This window comes from Bos javanicus, chromosome 15 (genome assembly GCF_032452875.1).
Source record: "Bos javanicus breed banteng chromosome 15, ARS-OSU_banteng_1.0, whole genome shotgun sequence".
NCBI classification, from domain to species: domain Eukaryota; kingdom Metazoa; phylum Chordata; class Mammalia; order Artiodactyla; family Bovidae; genus Bos; species Bos javanicus.
Window position 1 is genome coordinate 49,939,468 of NC_083882.1, and position 15,084 is coordinate 49,954,551.

The window sequence follows — 15,084 nt, forward strand, 5'->3', positions numbered from 1 at the left end:
TGTAAACTTGTTGGCATAGAGCCTTTTTTATGATGATAGTGATGAAAATGAGAACAATGATGATGACAACAATAACATTAACACCAATGACTGATGTATAATGAGAGGAGGAAGACAAGGGGAGACTATGGAGTATCCTCCTCTAGAGGAAACACCATGAATGGCTATGTTAAAAGTGACCTAGATGGTCTGAGAAGTAGAAAGTGAACTATATCAGTTTCATTTCCTTTTTATCAACTAAATATTTAGTATAGCCAGAGATATGAATTGCTCCTTAATATTTTTCTACCCAGAAATTCCTCTGATCAATATGATGACACTACATATACACTTTCCATTTTATTCAGCACCAATTTTGGGGGATAAAAATGTCCAAAATAGAATGAGAAATCTCGCCAAGAGTTAAAATTAGATCTTTGGGATTTCAGTGAAATAGGAATCTGAGCAATCACATTAGTATTCTGATGTTACTGCAACATATGTATTCATTATTCTCCATATTCACTAGTATCTGGTCCATCTATTTTTTTCACAGCCCCCATGTTGCAGTACCTGTTTGATTAGACAATCCAATATCCACTGGTCCTGATGCTCTAGTTTCAAATTCTTTCACATTGCCTTTTGATACCTTCTACATCCCCAGAGTAGGACAGTAGAGTCTGGAATTAGTTAATAAATTCAACAATATGAAGGTCTTAAGGTTTAGAACATAATTAATAATTAATATCATGTTAAAAATCACTGATACATGGGATTAGAAGGGACCTGAAATCTTATCTGCTGTAATCCCACTCTTATATTCTGGATTCCTCTTCTGTTATGTCTGGTAATATTCCTTTACGCTGTGTAAACAGTCATGTGCACTGACAGACAGGGGACTACTTGCCATGAAAGTCTAGGGTATATTAGGCAAGTTCTATCTGAAAAACCTATGTCTGGCTTGAATCCTCTGTCTATGGGTATGGACAATAAAGATTTGGAGAAAGTATGCACTCTAATCACCTGAGAACCTCTTCCTTCTCAAACCATTCCCCTGGTCCTTCTTCTCACACTTTGGGTGTCTGCCCTGCTCTCTTTGATCTCTCAAGCCCCCTCTGTATTTTCCTATTACCTCCAAGTTTTACTTCTCCCAATCCTCACCTAATGATAGAATAGTTGCTCTTGTCATGAGTGACTGCTCTAATTCTCAAGGAAAGAAGGATGAGTTAATAAGTGTTCCTCCAGTCCTTAGAGATGTGAGTCCCCATGAGAAATGCAGGACCATGCCTGTAACCCTGTCTGCACCACTATTTTACTTCAGGGCCCTTCCACAAATTCTCTGTTTTCCATTTCCTATAATGCAGTTTGGGAATGCAAAGGCAGGAGGTTATAGAAAGTTCCAAATATTTATCACCTCAATGTCTGGAACAAATGTGGTAGTGTGACATGTAATGAAATACTATCTTGCATCCAGAATATGGCAAGGTAATAAAGATGCTGGGCTTCCCAAGTGGCTCAGGGATAAGGAATCTGCCTGCTAATGCAGGAGGCACAGGAAATGTAGGTTTGTTGCTGGGTCAGGGAGATCCCCTAGTTAGGAAATGGCAAACCACTTGTCATTCTTGCCTAGAAAATTCCATGGACAGAGGAGACTGGTGGGCTACAGTGCATTTAGTCACAAAGAATTGAGAGAATCAATTTCTAGGTAGGTTGATAAGAAGTCCAGGGTCCCTGAGGAGGAGAGAGGGGTCTGGGGCTTTCAAGAGGAGACAGGGGTCTGGAGTTCTCAAGTAGGAAAAAAGGACAAACATTTTTTCTACATTGTTTTGTTTTAGTCAATAGAACAATGTAGCTTGCTCGAGGACATGTTTTTCCTTCTTAAGACCCTTCTGACTAAGCCTGTCATTTAAAAAATGTATATTGTGGGATTGGGTCTGGTAAGATCTTTCCTAATTCTGTTATATTAAAGTGCAAATTGTGGAATTGGGTCTGGTAAGACCTTTACAACCTTGAGACATTCTTTTGATTTACTGTAATAACCAATTGAAAAAGTATATAACTCCCTTGCTAAGACTATCAAGGGGGGCACTCTACATCCCCTTTCTGATGTCTGTGTGAGAAGCTTTCTCTGTTCCCTTTTATACTTTAATAAAATTCTGCTACACAAAAGCTCTTCAATGATCAAACCTGGTCCCTGGTCGCAAAGCTAAATCTTCTTTGAAGATCAGGAGTCCTTCACCCTGAGCTATCAGAGTCAGATAAGCCTGAGTGACTGACAGACACGCTTGGACTCAATAAAGAATGTTAGCTATGGAGTAGCCAATCAAAGGGACTTATTAAGGACTTAAACTGTGAGGAACATAGAGTCTATAACCTAAGGGCTGGGAATGACTCAAGTTAAGTTCTGTTACTGTGCTTAGTTACTCACTTGTGTCCAACTCTTTGTGACTGTAGTCCACCAGGCTCCTTTGCCATGGAGATTCTCCAGGCAAGAATACTGGAGTGGGTTGCCATGCCCTCCTCCCATGCCATGCCCTCCCAACCGAGGGATTGAGTCCAGGTATCCTGCATTGAAGGTGGATTCTTTACTGTCTGAGCCACCAGGGAAGCATGCCACCTGGCTAGCCTATCCGACCACCACAAAACAGGACATTTCATTGAAATATTCTGCAAATGTCATGACAGCCAAAGGTAATCTGAATGTCTACAACTTAGGTAGGAAAAGGAGCCAGGCTGCCATAGGACCTCAACAGCAGGAAAGGATGAACTTTTTTAGATTTGGTGACCCTATCTGGTCTCAGCTACAATGATTCTTGGACAAGGAGTTTAACTGCTCTATATGGGGTCAGAGTGCTAATTTGAATCAATATATTTTATTCCTTCTTCTGATTTAATGGGGGTGAAATTATGTCAGGACAAATTCCAAAGAAAAGGAAATTTGTGGTAATGATCAGGATTATGTTCACTGGATTCATCTGGCACTTTTATGTAAGCACATGCATTTTCTAACTTAACTTTTCTCATTCCAAACTTTCTTGCAAATTGCATTCTATGGTTCATGGGACAAGATTTATCATTTATAAACTTAGTTGTCATAATTCTTATACTGTACTTTCTTATATCTACTATAAAACATATTTACCTGTTCTTCATTTATAAAAGAGCTAAAATATTTCTCTGGCATTACAGTAAAAAAATACATTATGAATATAATAGAAACCTATATATGGTCAAGTTGTTGAATTAAATGAATTGGGTGTCTTAAAAATATCTGTACTATTATTCTCTTTATAAATGCACATGGCTTTTTCTCGACTTTCTGGGTAATGAGGTGGTTATCCACACTGAACTTTTTTAAAGGATAATGCTTTTATGGTTTAAGTTATTCAAAGGACCTGAATGACTAAGTGTGCTAATGACGTATTTTGGAACAATGCATGTATAAAAGAAAACACTAAACACTTAAATGGTAAAGGGTGTTATTCTCTATTCTGATTTTGTGCTTTTTAAATTTTTTTGTGTTTTGCCACAAAGGGCTTTCTGCAAATAAAGATGATCAATGCATAATCCAAAGAATGACATTTGACATCATGGAAATAACTGTATTGCATTTTTCCTAGTGATAGGAGACTGGAAAAAATGAATTATTATTTGGTCTTCTGGATATCTTACAGATTTTTCAGATAGGCAGACAATACTTTTAGAGGACAAGCAAATACTCATGGCTTAATGAAGCAAAACAATATGTGTAAGAGTGTCTCAGCATGTAAGTCTATATAAAAGTGGGTTAGATGCTTATATCATATTATCATAATTCTAGGCAAGAGTAGGAGGGCTTTCACTTTAAGAGAGATAGCTACTTGCTGGAAGGCTGGACTGGACAAAATAATGCTTCCCTTCTCAGTTCATAATATAACTGTGGCATCTATTCATTCGTTCAGTCATTCATTCATTTGTATATTCAAAACTCATCTCTGATTCAACAATTGTACTCCTGGGCAAACACCTGGAGAAAACATGGTTTGAAAGGATACATGAACCCCAATGTTCACTGCAGCACTATTAACAATTGCCACAACGTGAAAGCAACATAAATGTCCATAGGCAGATGAATGGATAAAGAAGATGTTGTACATTCATAAAATGGAATATTATTCAGCCATTAAAATAACAAAATAATGCCGTTTGCAGCAACTTAGATGGACCTGGAGATTATCATTCCAAATGAGGTAAATAAGACAAAGGCAAATATATGATATTGCTTACATGCAGAATAAAAAAAATACAAATGAACTTCTTTACAAAACAGAAACAGACACACAGACTTAGAGAAGAAACTCATTGTTATAAGTTGGGGGAGAAAGGGTGTTTGGGATTGACACGTATACATGGCTATTTTGAAAATAGATAACCCAGTATAACACAGGGACCTCTGGTCAATATTCTATAGAAATCTAATAGAAAAAGAATTTAAAAGAGAATAGATACATGTGTCTGTATAACTGAATTACTTTGCTGCAACATTATTAATCAAATATACTCCAATAAAAATACAAATTAAAAAATGAAAAGAATAAAATACTTAGGAATAAATTTACTTAAAGAAATAAAAGACATATATAGGAAAAACTATAAAACACTGATGAAAGAAATCAAAGATGACACAAATAGATGAAGAAATATACCATGTTTATGGATTGGAAGAATCAATATAGTGAAAATGAGTATACTACCCAAAGCAATCTATAGATTCAATGCAATCCTTAGCAAGCCACCAAAGGTGTTTTTCACAGAACTAGAACAAATAATTTCACAATTTGTATGGAAACATAAAATACCTTAAATAGCCAAAGAGAAAGAACAGAACTGGAGGAATCAACCTTCCTGACTTCAGACTATACTAAAAAGCTACAGTCATCAAGACAATATGGTACTGGCACAAAGAGAGAAATATAGATCAGTGGAACAAAATAGAAAGCCCAGAGATAAATCCACACAGCTATAGACACCTTATCTTTGACAAAGAAGGCAAAAATATACAAGAGAGAAATTGTATATTTTTATACATTATATAAAATTAAAGAGATTATTAAATTATTATATTATACGGATTATTATTATATAATCTGTTTAACAAGTGGTGCTGGGAAAACTGGTCAAGCACCTGTAAAAGAATCATACACAAAAATAAACTCAAAATGGATTAAAGATCTAAATGTAAGACCAGAAACTATAAAACTCCTAGAGGAAAACATAGGCAGAACACTCTCTAACATAAGTCACAGAAAGATCCTTTATGATCCACCTCCCAGAATATTGGAAATAAAAACAAAAATAAACAAATGGGACCTAATTAAAATTAAAAGCTTCTGCATAACAAAGGAAAATATAAGCAAAGTGAAAAGGCAGCCTTCAGAATGGGAGAAAATAATAGCAAATGAAGCAACTGACAAAGAATTAATTTCCAAAAGATATAAGCAACTCATGCAGCTCAAAACAAGAAAAATAAATGACCCAATCAAAAAATGGGCCAAAGAACTAAACAGACTTTTCTCCAAAGGAGACATACAGATGGCTAAGAAACACATGAAAAGATGTTCAACATCACTCATTATCAGAGAAATGCAAATTAAAACCACAATGAGGGACTGTCTCACCCTGGTCAGAATGACAGCCATCAAAATGTCTCCAAGCAATAAATGCTGGAGAGGGTAGGGAGAAAAGGGAACCCTCTTACACTGTTGGTGGGAATGCAAACTAATACAGCCACTATGGAGAACAGTGTGGAGATTCCTTAAAGAACTGGAAATAGAGCTGCCATATGACTCAGCAATCCTACTGCTGGGCATACACACAAGGAAACCAGAATTGAAAGAGACACATGTACCTCAATGTTCAACACAGCACTGTTTACAATAGCTAAAACAAGGAAACAACCTAGATGTCTATCCACAGATGAATGGATAAGGAAGCTGTGGTACATATACACAATGGAATAGTACTCAGCTATAAAAATGAACAAATTTGAGTCAGTTCTAATGAGGTGGATGAAACTGGACCCTATTATACAAAGTGTCATGTCCGACTCTTTGTGACTCCAAGGATTGTACAGTCCATGGAATTCTCCAGGCCAGAACACTGGAGTGGGTAACCCTTCCCTTCTCCAGGGGATCTCCCCAACCCAGGGATCGAACCCACGTCTCCCACATTGCAGGCGGATTCTTTACCAGCTGAACCATAAGGGAAGACCATACAGAGTGAAGTAAGCCAGAAAGAGAAACACCAATACAGTATATTAACACGTATATATGGAATTTAGAAAGACAGTAATGGTGACCCCATATGCAAGACAGCAAAAGAGATACAGATGTAAAGACAGGCTTTTGGACTGTGTGGGAGAAGGTAAGGGTGGGATGACATGAGAGAATAGCATTGAAACATTTATATCAACCATAAGTAAAATAGATGACCAGTGTAAGTTCAATGCATGAAGCAGGTCACTCAAAGCTGGTGCTTTGAGTGGGAGGGAGTGGGAGGGGTATTCAGGATGAGGGGACACATGTTTACCCATGGCTGATTCATGTCAATGTATGGCAAAAACCACTACAATATTGTAAAGTAATTGTCCTCCAGTTAAAATAAATTAACTAATTAATTTAAAAATAAAAATAAAAAATAAATAAAATAACACCTCTACACCAACTAAATTCTTCTAGGAAGAATTATCTTAATTTTGAGAATAGGTATTTATAAATGTTTTCTGTAAAATATATTTCATGAAAATCATGTAACTAATGATACACTGTAAGAGTTAGAATATGCTCAGTCACTCAGTCACATCTGACTCTTTGTGACCCCATGAACTGTAGCTGGCCATGCTCCTCTGTCCATGGGATTTTTCAGGCAAGAATATTGGAGTGGGTTGCCATTTCCTTCTCCAAGAGTTAGTATAGAGCATGATATTTTGTAAATTCAAAACTTAGATTATCTCTGTAGATGTTCATTTAAAATAATTTTACTGGCATGCAAAATGCAAAATTTAAGATGTAATGGTTTGAATATATGTTAAGGAAAAAACTTCAAATGTTTCATTTTTTGGAGTGGAAGCATTAGGAAAGATATGATCAGCATATCTTTTTAAAAATGTAAAATTAAAAAAAATTAAAAATATTAAAATATTAAAAATACATTTTGTATCTGAAGGTATCATATGAAGGATGACTATAAATATTTAAATGTCACTTGTACATCTGAAATTAATGTTCACATTTCTCATTTTTTATTTTTCATATTAATTTTATTTTACTTATTTACTATAGGGAATATTATCTAAGTCTGACGTTCATGTATCTTTATTTTTATTTGTTGATGTTTCAGACAAGGTGAATGTGCTAAAGGAGAGGGGTAATTAGAAGTAAAATAAAGAATTAAGATAAAGAGGGATAGGAACAGACATAACTGAATTAAAACCAGGGAAAAGATATAAGCTAATGGAAATTCTAAGTGTATTCCATATGCCTGACATCTGAAATCATAATTTAAAGTTAGTAAGATTTGTTTTATTATAGGAAATATGGGTTCATGAGAGGTCAAATTTTTCACTCCAAGTTTTTTTTAAAAATCCAATCCAAATGAGTCAGTCTTTATTCAATGGTTGATTCACTTCTATATAACTTATGCATTAAATAATTATTAAGTGACTCTTTTACACTAAACATAATGTTGATTTTCACAGGTAGCAAAATCCTTGAGACACAGTTCCTACAGTAACAGAATAAGATTTGTGAAAATATACTACCTGTCATTAAGACCAATATACAAACTGGGAGTTACAAAGCATTCTTAAAGTTTTATTTTTTGCTTCATGTCTTTCTTCTCTTTCAGTAAGTACAGACATTTGAACTAAGATATTTCAATTAAACTTGCAAGTTTGTTAATACAACTCTATGCACAGCTATGCATTCAATAATTTCAGAGAAATGTGAAGACAGTTTATATATTGAAAAGAGTTCTAGATAAAAATTGAGATCTGTATTACCTGTTTCCTACTACTATAAACTTACAAGTATCTACACCTCAGTGAGTTAGATTTTTTATGTTTAAATACTATATCCTTAATTATTATTACATATATCTAATCCAGTAGATTATATAATCACTGGCTTCACATGACATTATCTCAGGGACATAAAAAATCACTGAGTTTGGCTTTCTGAAAGAGTAAGAGTAATTCTAAAAATTAAATAAAACTATGAAAGTTGTCCCTTTCTATTCCTGATGAAACTAAATGTCCTCAGAAAGAACAGAACATGTGAGTAAAATTTTAAAAGATGATGCTGATGGACCATAAAGTTCAAAAATTTCCTTTTTGAAACCTAATATGCTCTTACATCAAGGTAAGGTTTTTTTCCATTTTAAAGAAAGTTAGCATAAGTTGATTTACAATCACATTTACATAATGAGAAAGGTAATATAAGATTATCTGACAAATATAGTATATCAAGAAGCAAAGAAATATGGGTTTAGAATAATCAAGGAAAACTTGATGGACAATCAGCACTGAATCAGGATAGGATTACAAATGAGAAACCACAGATGGAAGTGATTTCCAACACACTCCGCTTCAACATGTTCATCAGATTAGATCAGATCAGTCACTCAATCGTGTCAGACTCTTTGCGACCCCATGAATCGCAGCACGCCAGGCCTCCCTGTCCAGCACCAACTCCTGGAGTTCACTCAGACTCACGTCCATTGAGTCAGTGATGCCATCCAGCCATCTCATCCTCTGTCGTCCCCTTCTCCTCTTGTCCCCAATCCCTCCCAGCATCAGAGTCTTTTCCAATGAGTCAACTCCTCGCATGAGGTGGCCAAAGTACTGGAGTTTCAGCTTTAGCATCATTCCCTCCAAAGAAATCCTAGAGCTGAACTCCTTCAGAATGGACTGGTTGGATCTCCTTGCAGTCCAAGGGACTCTCAAGAGTCTTCTCCAACACCACAGTTCAAAAGCATCAATTCTTCGGCGCTCAGCCTTCTTCACAGCCCAACTCTCACATCCATACATGACCACAAGAAAAACCATAGCGTGACTAGACGAACCTTTGTTGGCAAAGTAATGTCTCTGTTTTTGAATATGATATCTAGGTTGGTCATAACTTTCCTTCCAAGGAGTAAGCGTCTTTTAATTTCATGGCTGCAGTCACCATCTGTAGTGATTTTGGAGCCCAGAAAAATAAAGTCTGACACTGTTTCCCCATCTATTTCCCATGAAATGATGGGACTGGATGCCACGATCTTTGTTTTCTGAATGTTGAGCCTTAAGCCAACTTTTTCACTCTCCTCTTTCACTTTCATCAAGAGGCTTTGTAGTTCCTCTTCACTTTCTGCCATAAGGGTGGTGTCATCTACATATCTGACGTTATTGATATCTCTCCTGGCAATCTTGATTCCAGCTTGTGTTTCTTCCAGTCCAGCATTTCTCATGATGTACTCTGCATATAAGTTAAATAAACAGGGTGGCAATATACAGCCTTGACGTACTCCTTTTCCTATTTGGAACCAGTCTGTTGTTCCATGTCCAGTTCTAACTGTTGCTTCCTGACCTGCATACAAATTTCTGAAGAGGTAGATCAGGTGGTCTGGTATTCCCATCTCTTCCAGAATTTTCCACAGTTTATTGTGATCGACACAGTCAAAGGCTTTGGCATAGTCAATAAAGCAGAAATAGATGTTTTTCTGGAACTCTCTTGCTTTTTTGATGACTCAGTGGATGTTGGCAGTTTGATCTCTGGTTCCTCTGCCTTTTCTAAAACCATCTTGAACATCCAGAAGTTCACGGTTCACATATTGCTGAAGCCTGGCTTGGAGAATTTTGAGCATTACTTTACTAGCATTTGAGATGAGTGCAATTGTCCAGTAGTTTGAGCATTCTTTGGCATTGCCTTTCTCTAGAGGGAATTTAGGAAGTTTGTGTTGTCAGTCTATTATAAATCCAGTAGACACCAACTCTCTCCTTTAGGATTTTTCACAATGTACTGTCAGAGCTATTTCAGCTTTTTTTTTTTTTTTTAAGTAATCTTTTATTGGTAATTCTGGTGCCAACATAGAGAGCAGACAAATCACTATATATTTACAAACTTAATATTCATGTCATCACTGTGTTGAGGACATGTCTACATCACAGAAGAACTGAGTTTTAGGGGGGAAAGCAGGTGGAGAATTCCTTGGCGGATCTGCTTTGTCTTCACACTATAGATGACTGGGTTGAGCACAGGTGGAACTAGCAGGTAGATATGAGCCATGAAGATGTGGATGAGAGGGGATGAGTGTTTGGCAAAACGATGGACAATAGAGAGCCCAGTCATAGGCACATAAAGAATAAGTACAGCACAGATGTGGGATGCACATGTGTTGAGGGCCTTAAACCTCCCCTCCTGAGATGAAATTTTTAATACTGAGTGAAGGATGAAAACATAAGACACAAAAATACCCAGAGAGTCCATTCCCCACAGCAAAGTGATCATAACCATTCCATATATAACGTTAAACTTGGTGTCAGCACAAGCAAGGCAGATCATGTCCTGGTGCAGACAGTAAGAATGAGAAAGTGTGTGAGAATGGCAGAAGGGAAAGAAGGCCAGCCGGGCGAGAAGTGGAATCACAGGAAGGGCACTTCTAAGCAGGGCTGTAATTCCAATTTTAGTGATAAGTGTAGGAGTGAGAATGGTAGCATATTGCAGTGGGTGGCAGATGGCCACATATCGGTCAAGGGCCATGGCCAAGAGCACAGATGATTCAGTGAAGGAGAAAGTGTGAATGAAAAACATTTGGACTACACAAGTGTTGAACTGGATCTCCCTGGATATGGACCACAGCACCCTGAAGAGTGATATCATTGTGGGCAAGGACATGCCCATGTCAGTGAGAGAAAGCATGGCCAAGAAGTAGTACATGGGCTCATGGAGCCTGGGGTCTGTCCAGACAATATGTAGGATAGTGGAGTTGCCCACGATTCCAAGAAGGTAGAGGAGACAGAATGGGATGGAAATCCAGTGGTGAAATTGCTCATATCCAGGGATACCTGTGAGATAGAAGGTGGAGGACAGGATGTTGCTAGAATTTACAGTTTCCATAGGGCTTACTGTTAAACCACAATGTATATTCACAATCACACTCCAGAGGGGGAACAAATGATAAGATCAGCACCTGTGTCACAAAAACAAAACAAAACTTCAGTCTGTCCTATAATCACTCCTAGATTTACCCTCACAGTTTTGCTTTGTCATTCTTAATTTCCTTGATGAGTGTCGTCCGTTAAGTAGAACATCCACTTTTATAACCACAGGGATCTTCCCTTCTTCTTCTCAAATGCAAATATATTATGTTCTATGAATATGGGTAATCTCCTTCTAAAGACACTACCCAGAGCTGTACACACAAAACCCATTCTAGACTACTACTTTAATTTCATACTTTTCTTCAGGAAGATCCTCAACCAGAGTCACTGGTCGTACAGTAGAACATTTTCTTTAAAAAAAAAATGACCTTGGCAGTGACTTACATGAAATGGCTTTCCTGTATTAGCTTGATAGATTTTCCAGTAATACTAGAACACCATGCAAAGCATATTACAGAATTCCGGTAAGTATTGATCAGCATAGGTTTTGCTCTTGCTAACCTATCTGTGGCTATGTAAGTGATGCCACAGGGTTGGTACCCAGTGAAAATCAACTCTAATATCAATTTAGTCTCGGGCTAGTATCCCCAAGAGCTAAACATCAGTTAGGATAGACAGAAGAATGTATGATTTTTAAAAAGTATAAATATATAATTTTTTTATGTAATATAAGCAAAGAACAATTGACTGACTCTGCATTTAAAGATTCCAAACTTTCTTCCTACTATGTTTAGGAACTGATTTATTATATATAGAGAGGTTCTATCTGCAAAAAAAAAAAAAAAAAGGCAAAATAATAGATATATAGGGATTGGGGAAAGATTGAGTAGAAAATCATGATTCATAGCCAAATCAAGAGAAAACAAAATAACAAAAGGATTGAATGACCAAAAAAAAAAAAAAAAAAAGCCTACTGTGCCTAATCTTGACACTAAATATTTTATACTTGGATGAATGAGTTAATATATTTTCACCTGTTAGATTCCAGTACTTCTTCTGTAGTCAATAACAATGCCTCTGAAGTAAGAAGATGACCTTCACTTGCCCTTCTCTTGACAAGCATCCATGCTTACCAAAATTCTAATCCATGGGACAGATTGCCTCTAACTGTAAATTAATAAATTGTCATCATGCTATCTTGGAAAGTCTACTTTGGCTTTTGGGAGATCAAATCCTCTCAGTCTCCTCTTGCTGCTGTTATTTTAGTTGCTAAGTCAGGTCCGACTCTTTTGTGACCTCATGGACTATGGCATACCAGGCTCTGTCCATGGGATTTTCCAGGCAAGAATACTGGAGTGGCTTGCTGTGTTCCACTTCAGGGGAATTTGCTGACCTAGGGATTGAACCCGTGTCTCCTGCATTGGTAGGAGGATGCTTTACCACTGAGTCACCTGGAAAGACTGCAGTCTCCTCCAGTTACATGTAAAGAAACCCTGACTGCGAAAGATTCTTTCCTTGGATGTTTAATAACTTTCTAGGAAATGAAAGACTCATAAGCAAGACACCAAATATGTATATTACAGAAACAATTTCAGGCTTTTTAACTCTTATTACAATTAAGTTCAACACACACACATAGTATGAACTGATACCTCTTACAGCCCTGCAGTTTAACTCCCCAAATTCCTATCTACTTCATCTTCCTGTCTACACCTGCACTAATTATTACCTTTAATGCCCAGATTTTCCAATATTATCCCTTCTTTTGTTGATCCTTTTCCAGTTTCTACACCATAATCCAAATTTAGAAATCTGGTTTTCATTTCACTGCCCACTCAATTCAGACACTTTTTCTGATTTCACAAGGTTTCTCTGAATCATCAAAAAGGAGTAAACACGAAGTTTAATTGAAAACTGGGAAGATACCTGATCCTAGTACGTCTTTTGTCATCTTACTGACTCTTCACTGAGATTTTAAGGAGACAGTTATTCAACATCTTCCTTATTTAGAATCTGTTTCTCTCCTTCTGCAATCACTTTAACCTAAGCTGTATTCTAGTTTCAATGCTGTGCTCAGTCTAATTTTGACCAAATCACCTTTTCTTCTCTCTGTACCAAAACTGCCTCCTCTCTGATCTGAAGAAAGTAACAATTTGAAAGGATGTGCTAAGGTAAAAGATATATTGTGTGTAAAATACTTAGCAAAGAGCCTTCTGGATGATGATGATAATGACAACAATGATGATGACAACAGTAACACCAAGAATTGTTTAAAGTATAATGGGAGGAGGAATATATGGGGAGACTATGAAGTATCCTCCTTTAGAGGAAACCATCATGAACAACCATCTCACAAGTGACTTAGGTGGCCTGAGAAGTAGAAAGTGAATTGTATCAGTTTCATTTCCTTTTCATCCAGTAAATTTCAGTATAGGCAGTACAGCCAATTCATTAATGAATTGCTTAATTATTTTTTTTTTCTATCCAGAAACTCCTCTGATCATTATGACACCACATACACTTCTCATTTTATTCAGTGCCAGATTTGAAAAAAGCAACAACAAAAACTGAGTCCAGGATAGAATGAGAAGTCTCATCAAGAGTAAGCATGAGATCTTTGGGATTTCAGTGAATTAGGACTTGAGATATTAGCATTCTGAAATTACCACGACATAAATATCCATTGTATTCCATATTAACTATAATCTGGTCTGTTATTTCACAACCCCCTTCAGGTAGCACCTGTTCATTTTGATAATCCAATTCCTATTGTTCCTGATCTTACAATTTTAAATGCATTCACATTGCCTTATGGTATCTTCCACATCTCCAGAAGAGGAGGATGGAGTTTGTGGGGTTAGTTTATAAACTCAGAAATCTCAAGGTCTTAATGTGAATTTAGACCATAATTAATTTCATATTTAAAATAACTGGTAATAAGCGACTTCACTTTCACTTTTCACTTTCATGCATTGGAGAAGGAAATGGCAACCCACTCCAGTGTTCTTGCCTGGAGAATCCCAGGGACGGCAGAGCCTGGTGGGCTGCCGTCTATGGGGTCACACAGAGTCGGACACGACTGAAGTGACTTAGCAGCAGCAGCAGCAGGATTAGAAGGGACCTCAAAGGTTATCTGGTGTAATCCCATTCATATTCTGGAATTCTTCTTTGTTATGTCTGATAATAGTCCTTCACCCTGCGTAAGCAATCATGTCCACCAACAGAAAGCAGACTACATGTCATGCAAGTCTAGGGTATATTAGGCAAGTCCTATCTGAAAACTCTGAGTCTGGCTTGAATGCTTTGTACAGGGTATGAATAATAAAGATATCTGGAGAAATGATATCCTCTAATAAACTAAGAATCTTTTTCTTCTTGAACCATTCCCTTGGTGTTTCTTCTCACACTTTGGGTGTCTGCCCTTCTCTCTCTTGTCTCTCAAGCCCCACTTTGTGTTTTTCTATTACTTCCCACTCTTACTTTTCCCAGTCCTTACCTACTTGGTAGAATAGTTCCTCTTTGCATGAGAGATTGTTTTAATTCTCAAAGCAAGAAGAATGAGTTAATAAGTCTTCCTCTAATCCTTAGAGATATGAGTCTCCCTGAGAAATGCAAGACTGTGCCTGTAACCTTGTCACTGTCACTATTTTAGTTTATAGCCCTACCCCCAATCCTCCCTTTACCATTCCAGATATTGCAGTTTAGAAATTCAAAGGCAAGAAGGCTACAGAGAGTCTCAAGTATTTATCACTTCAATGTCTGGAACAAAGTAGGTAGTGCAACATGAGATGAAATACTAATTTGTATCCAGAATACGGTAGAGTAGTAAAGGTTGTTAGCCATGGTGTAGCCAATGAGAACTTATTCAGGACAGAGAGGTGGAAATGGCTCTAAGTTGGTACTGTTACCACATAAAAATGGAACTTACTTGTGTGAGTAGTTTCCTTCAAAACTATTGTAATAAAGAATATATGGGAAATCTCCTTAGC

General features: G+C 36.9%; 1 protein-coding gene and 1 pseudogene across 1 annotated transcript; both read right to left on the reverse strand.

Annotated features, from left to right (window-relative positions):
* The window catches only part of LOC133226761 (olfactory receptor 51L1-like), a 90,175-nt pseudogene that overhangs the window by 47,462 nt on the left and 27,629 nt on the right, over nt 1–15,084 (reverse strand).
* Nucleotides 10,033–11,336, reverse strand: LOC133261339 (olfactory receptor 51L1-like). Its single transcript, XM_061439833.1, has one exon. It carries the CDS (start codon nt 11,109–11,111, stop codon nt 10,152–10,154), a length of 960 nt encoding a protein of 319 aa, XP_061295817.1. The 5' UTR covers nt 11,112–11,336; the 3' UTR covers nt 10,033–10,151.

What these genes read in the sequence shown, in the direction of transcription:
- LOC133261339 (XM_061439833.1), bottom strand. Translation starts at nt 11,111, where the DNA reads ATGGAAACTGTAAATTCTAGCAACATCCTGTCCTCCACCTTCTATCTC.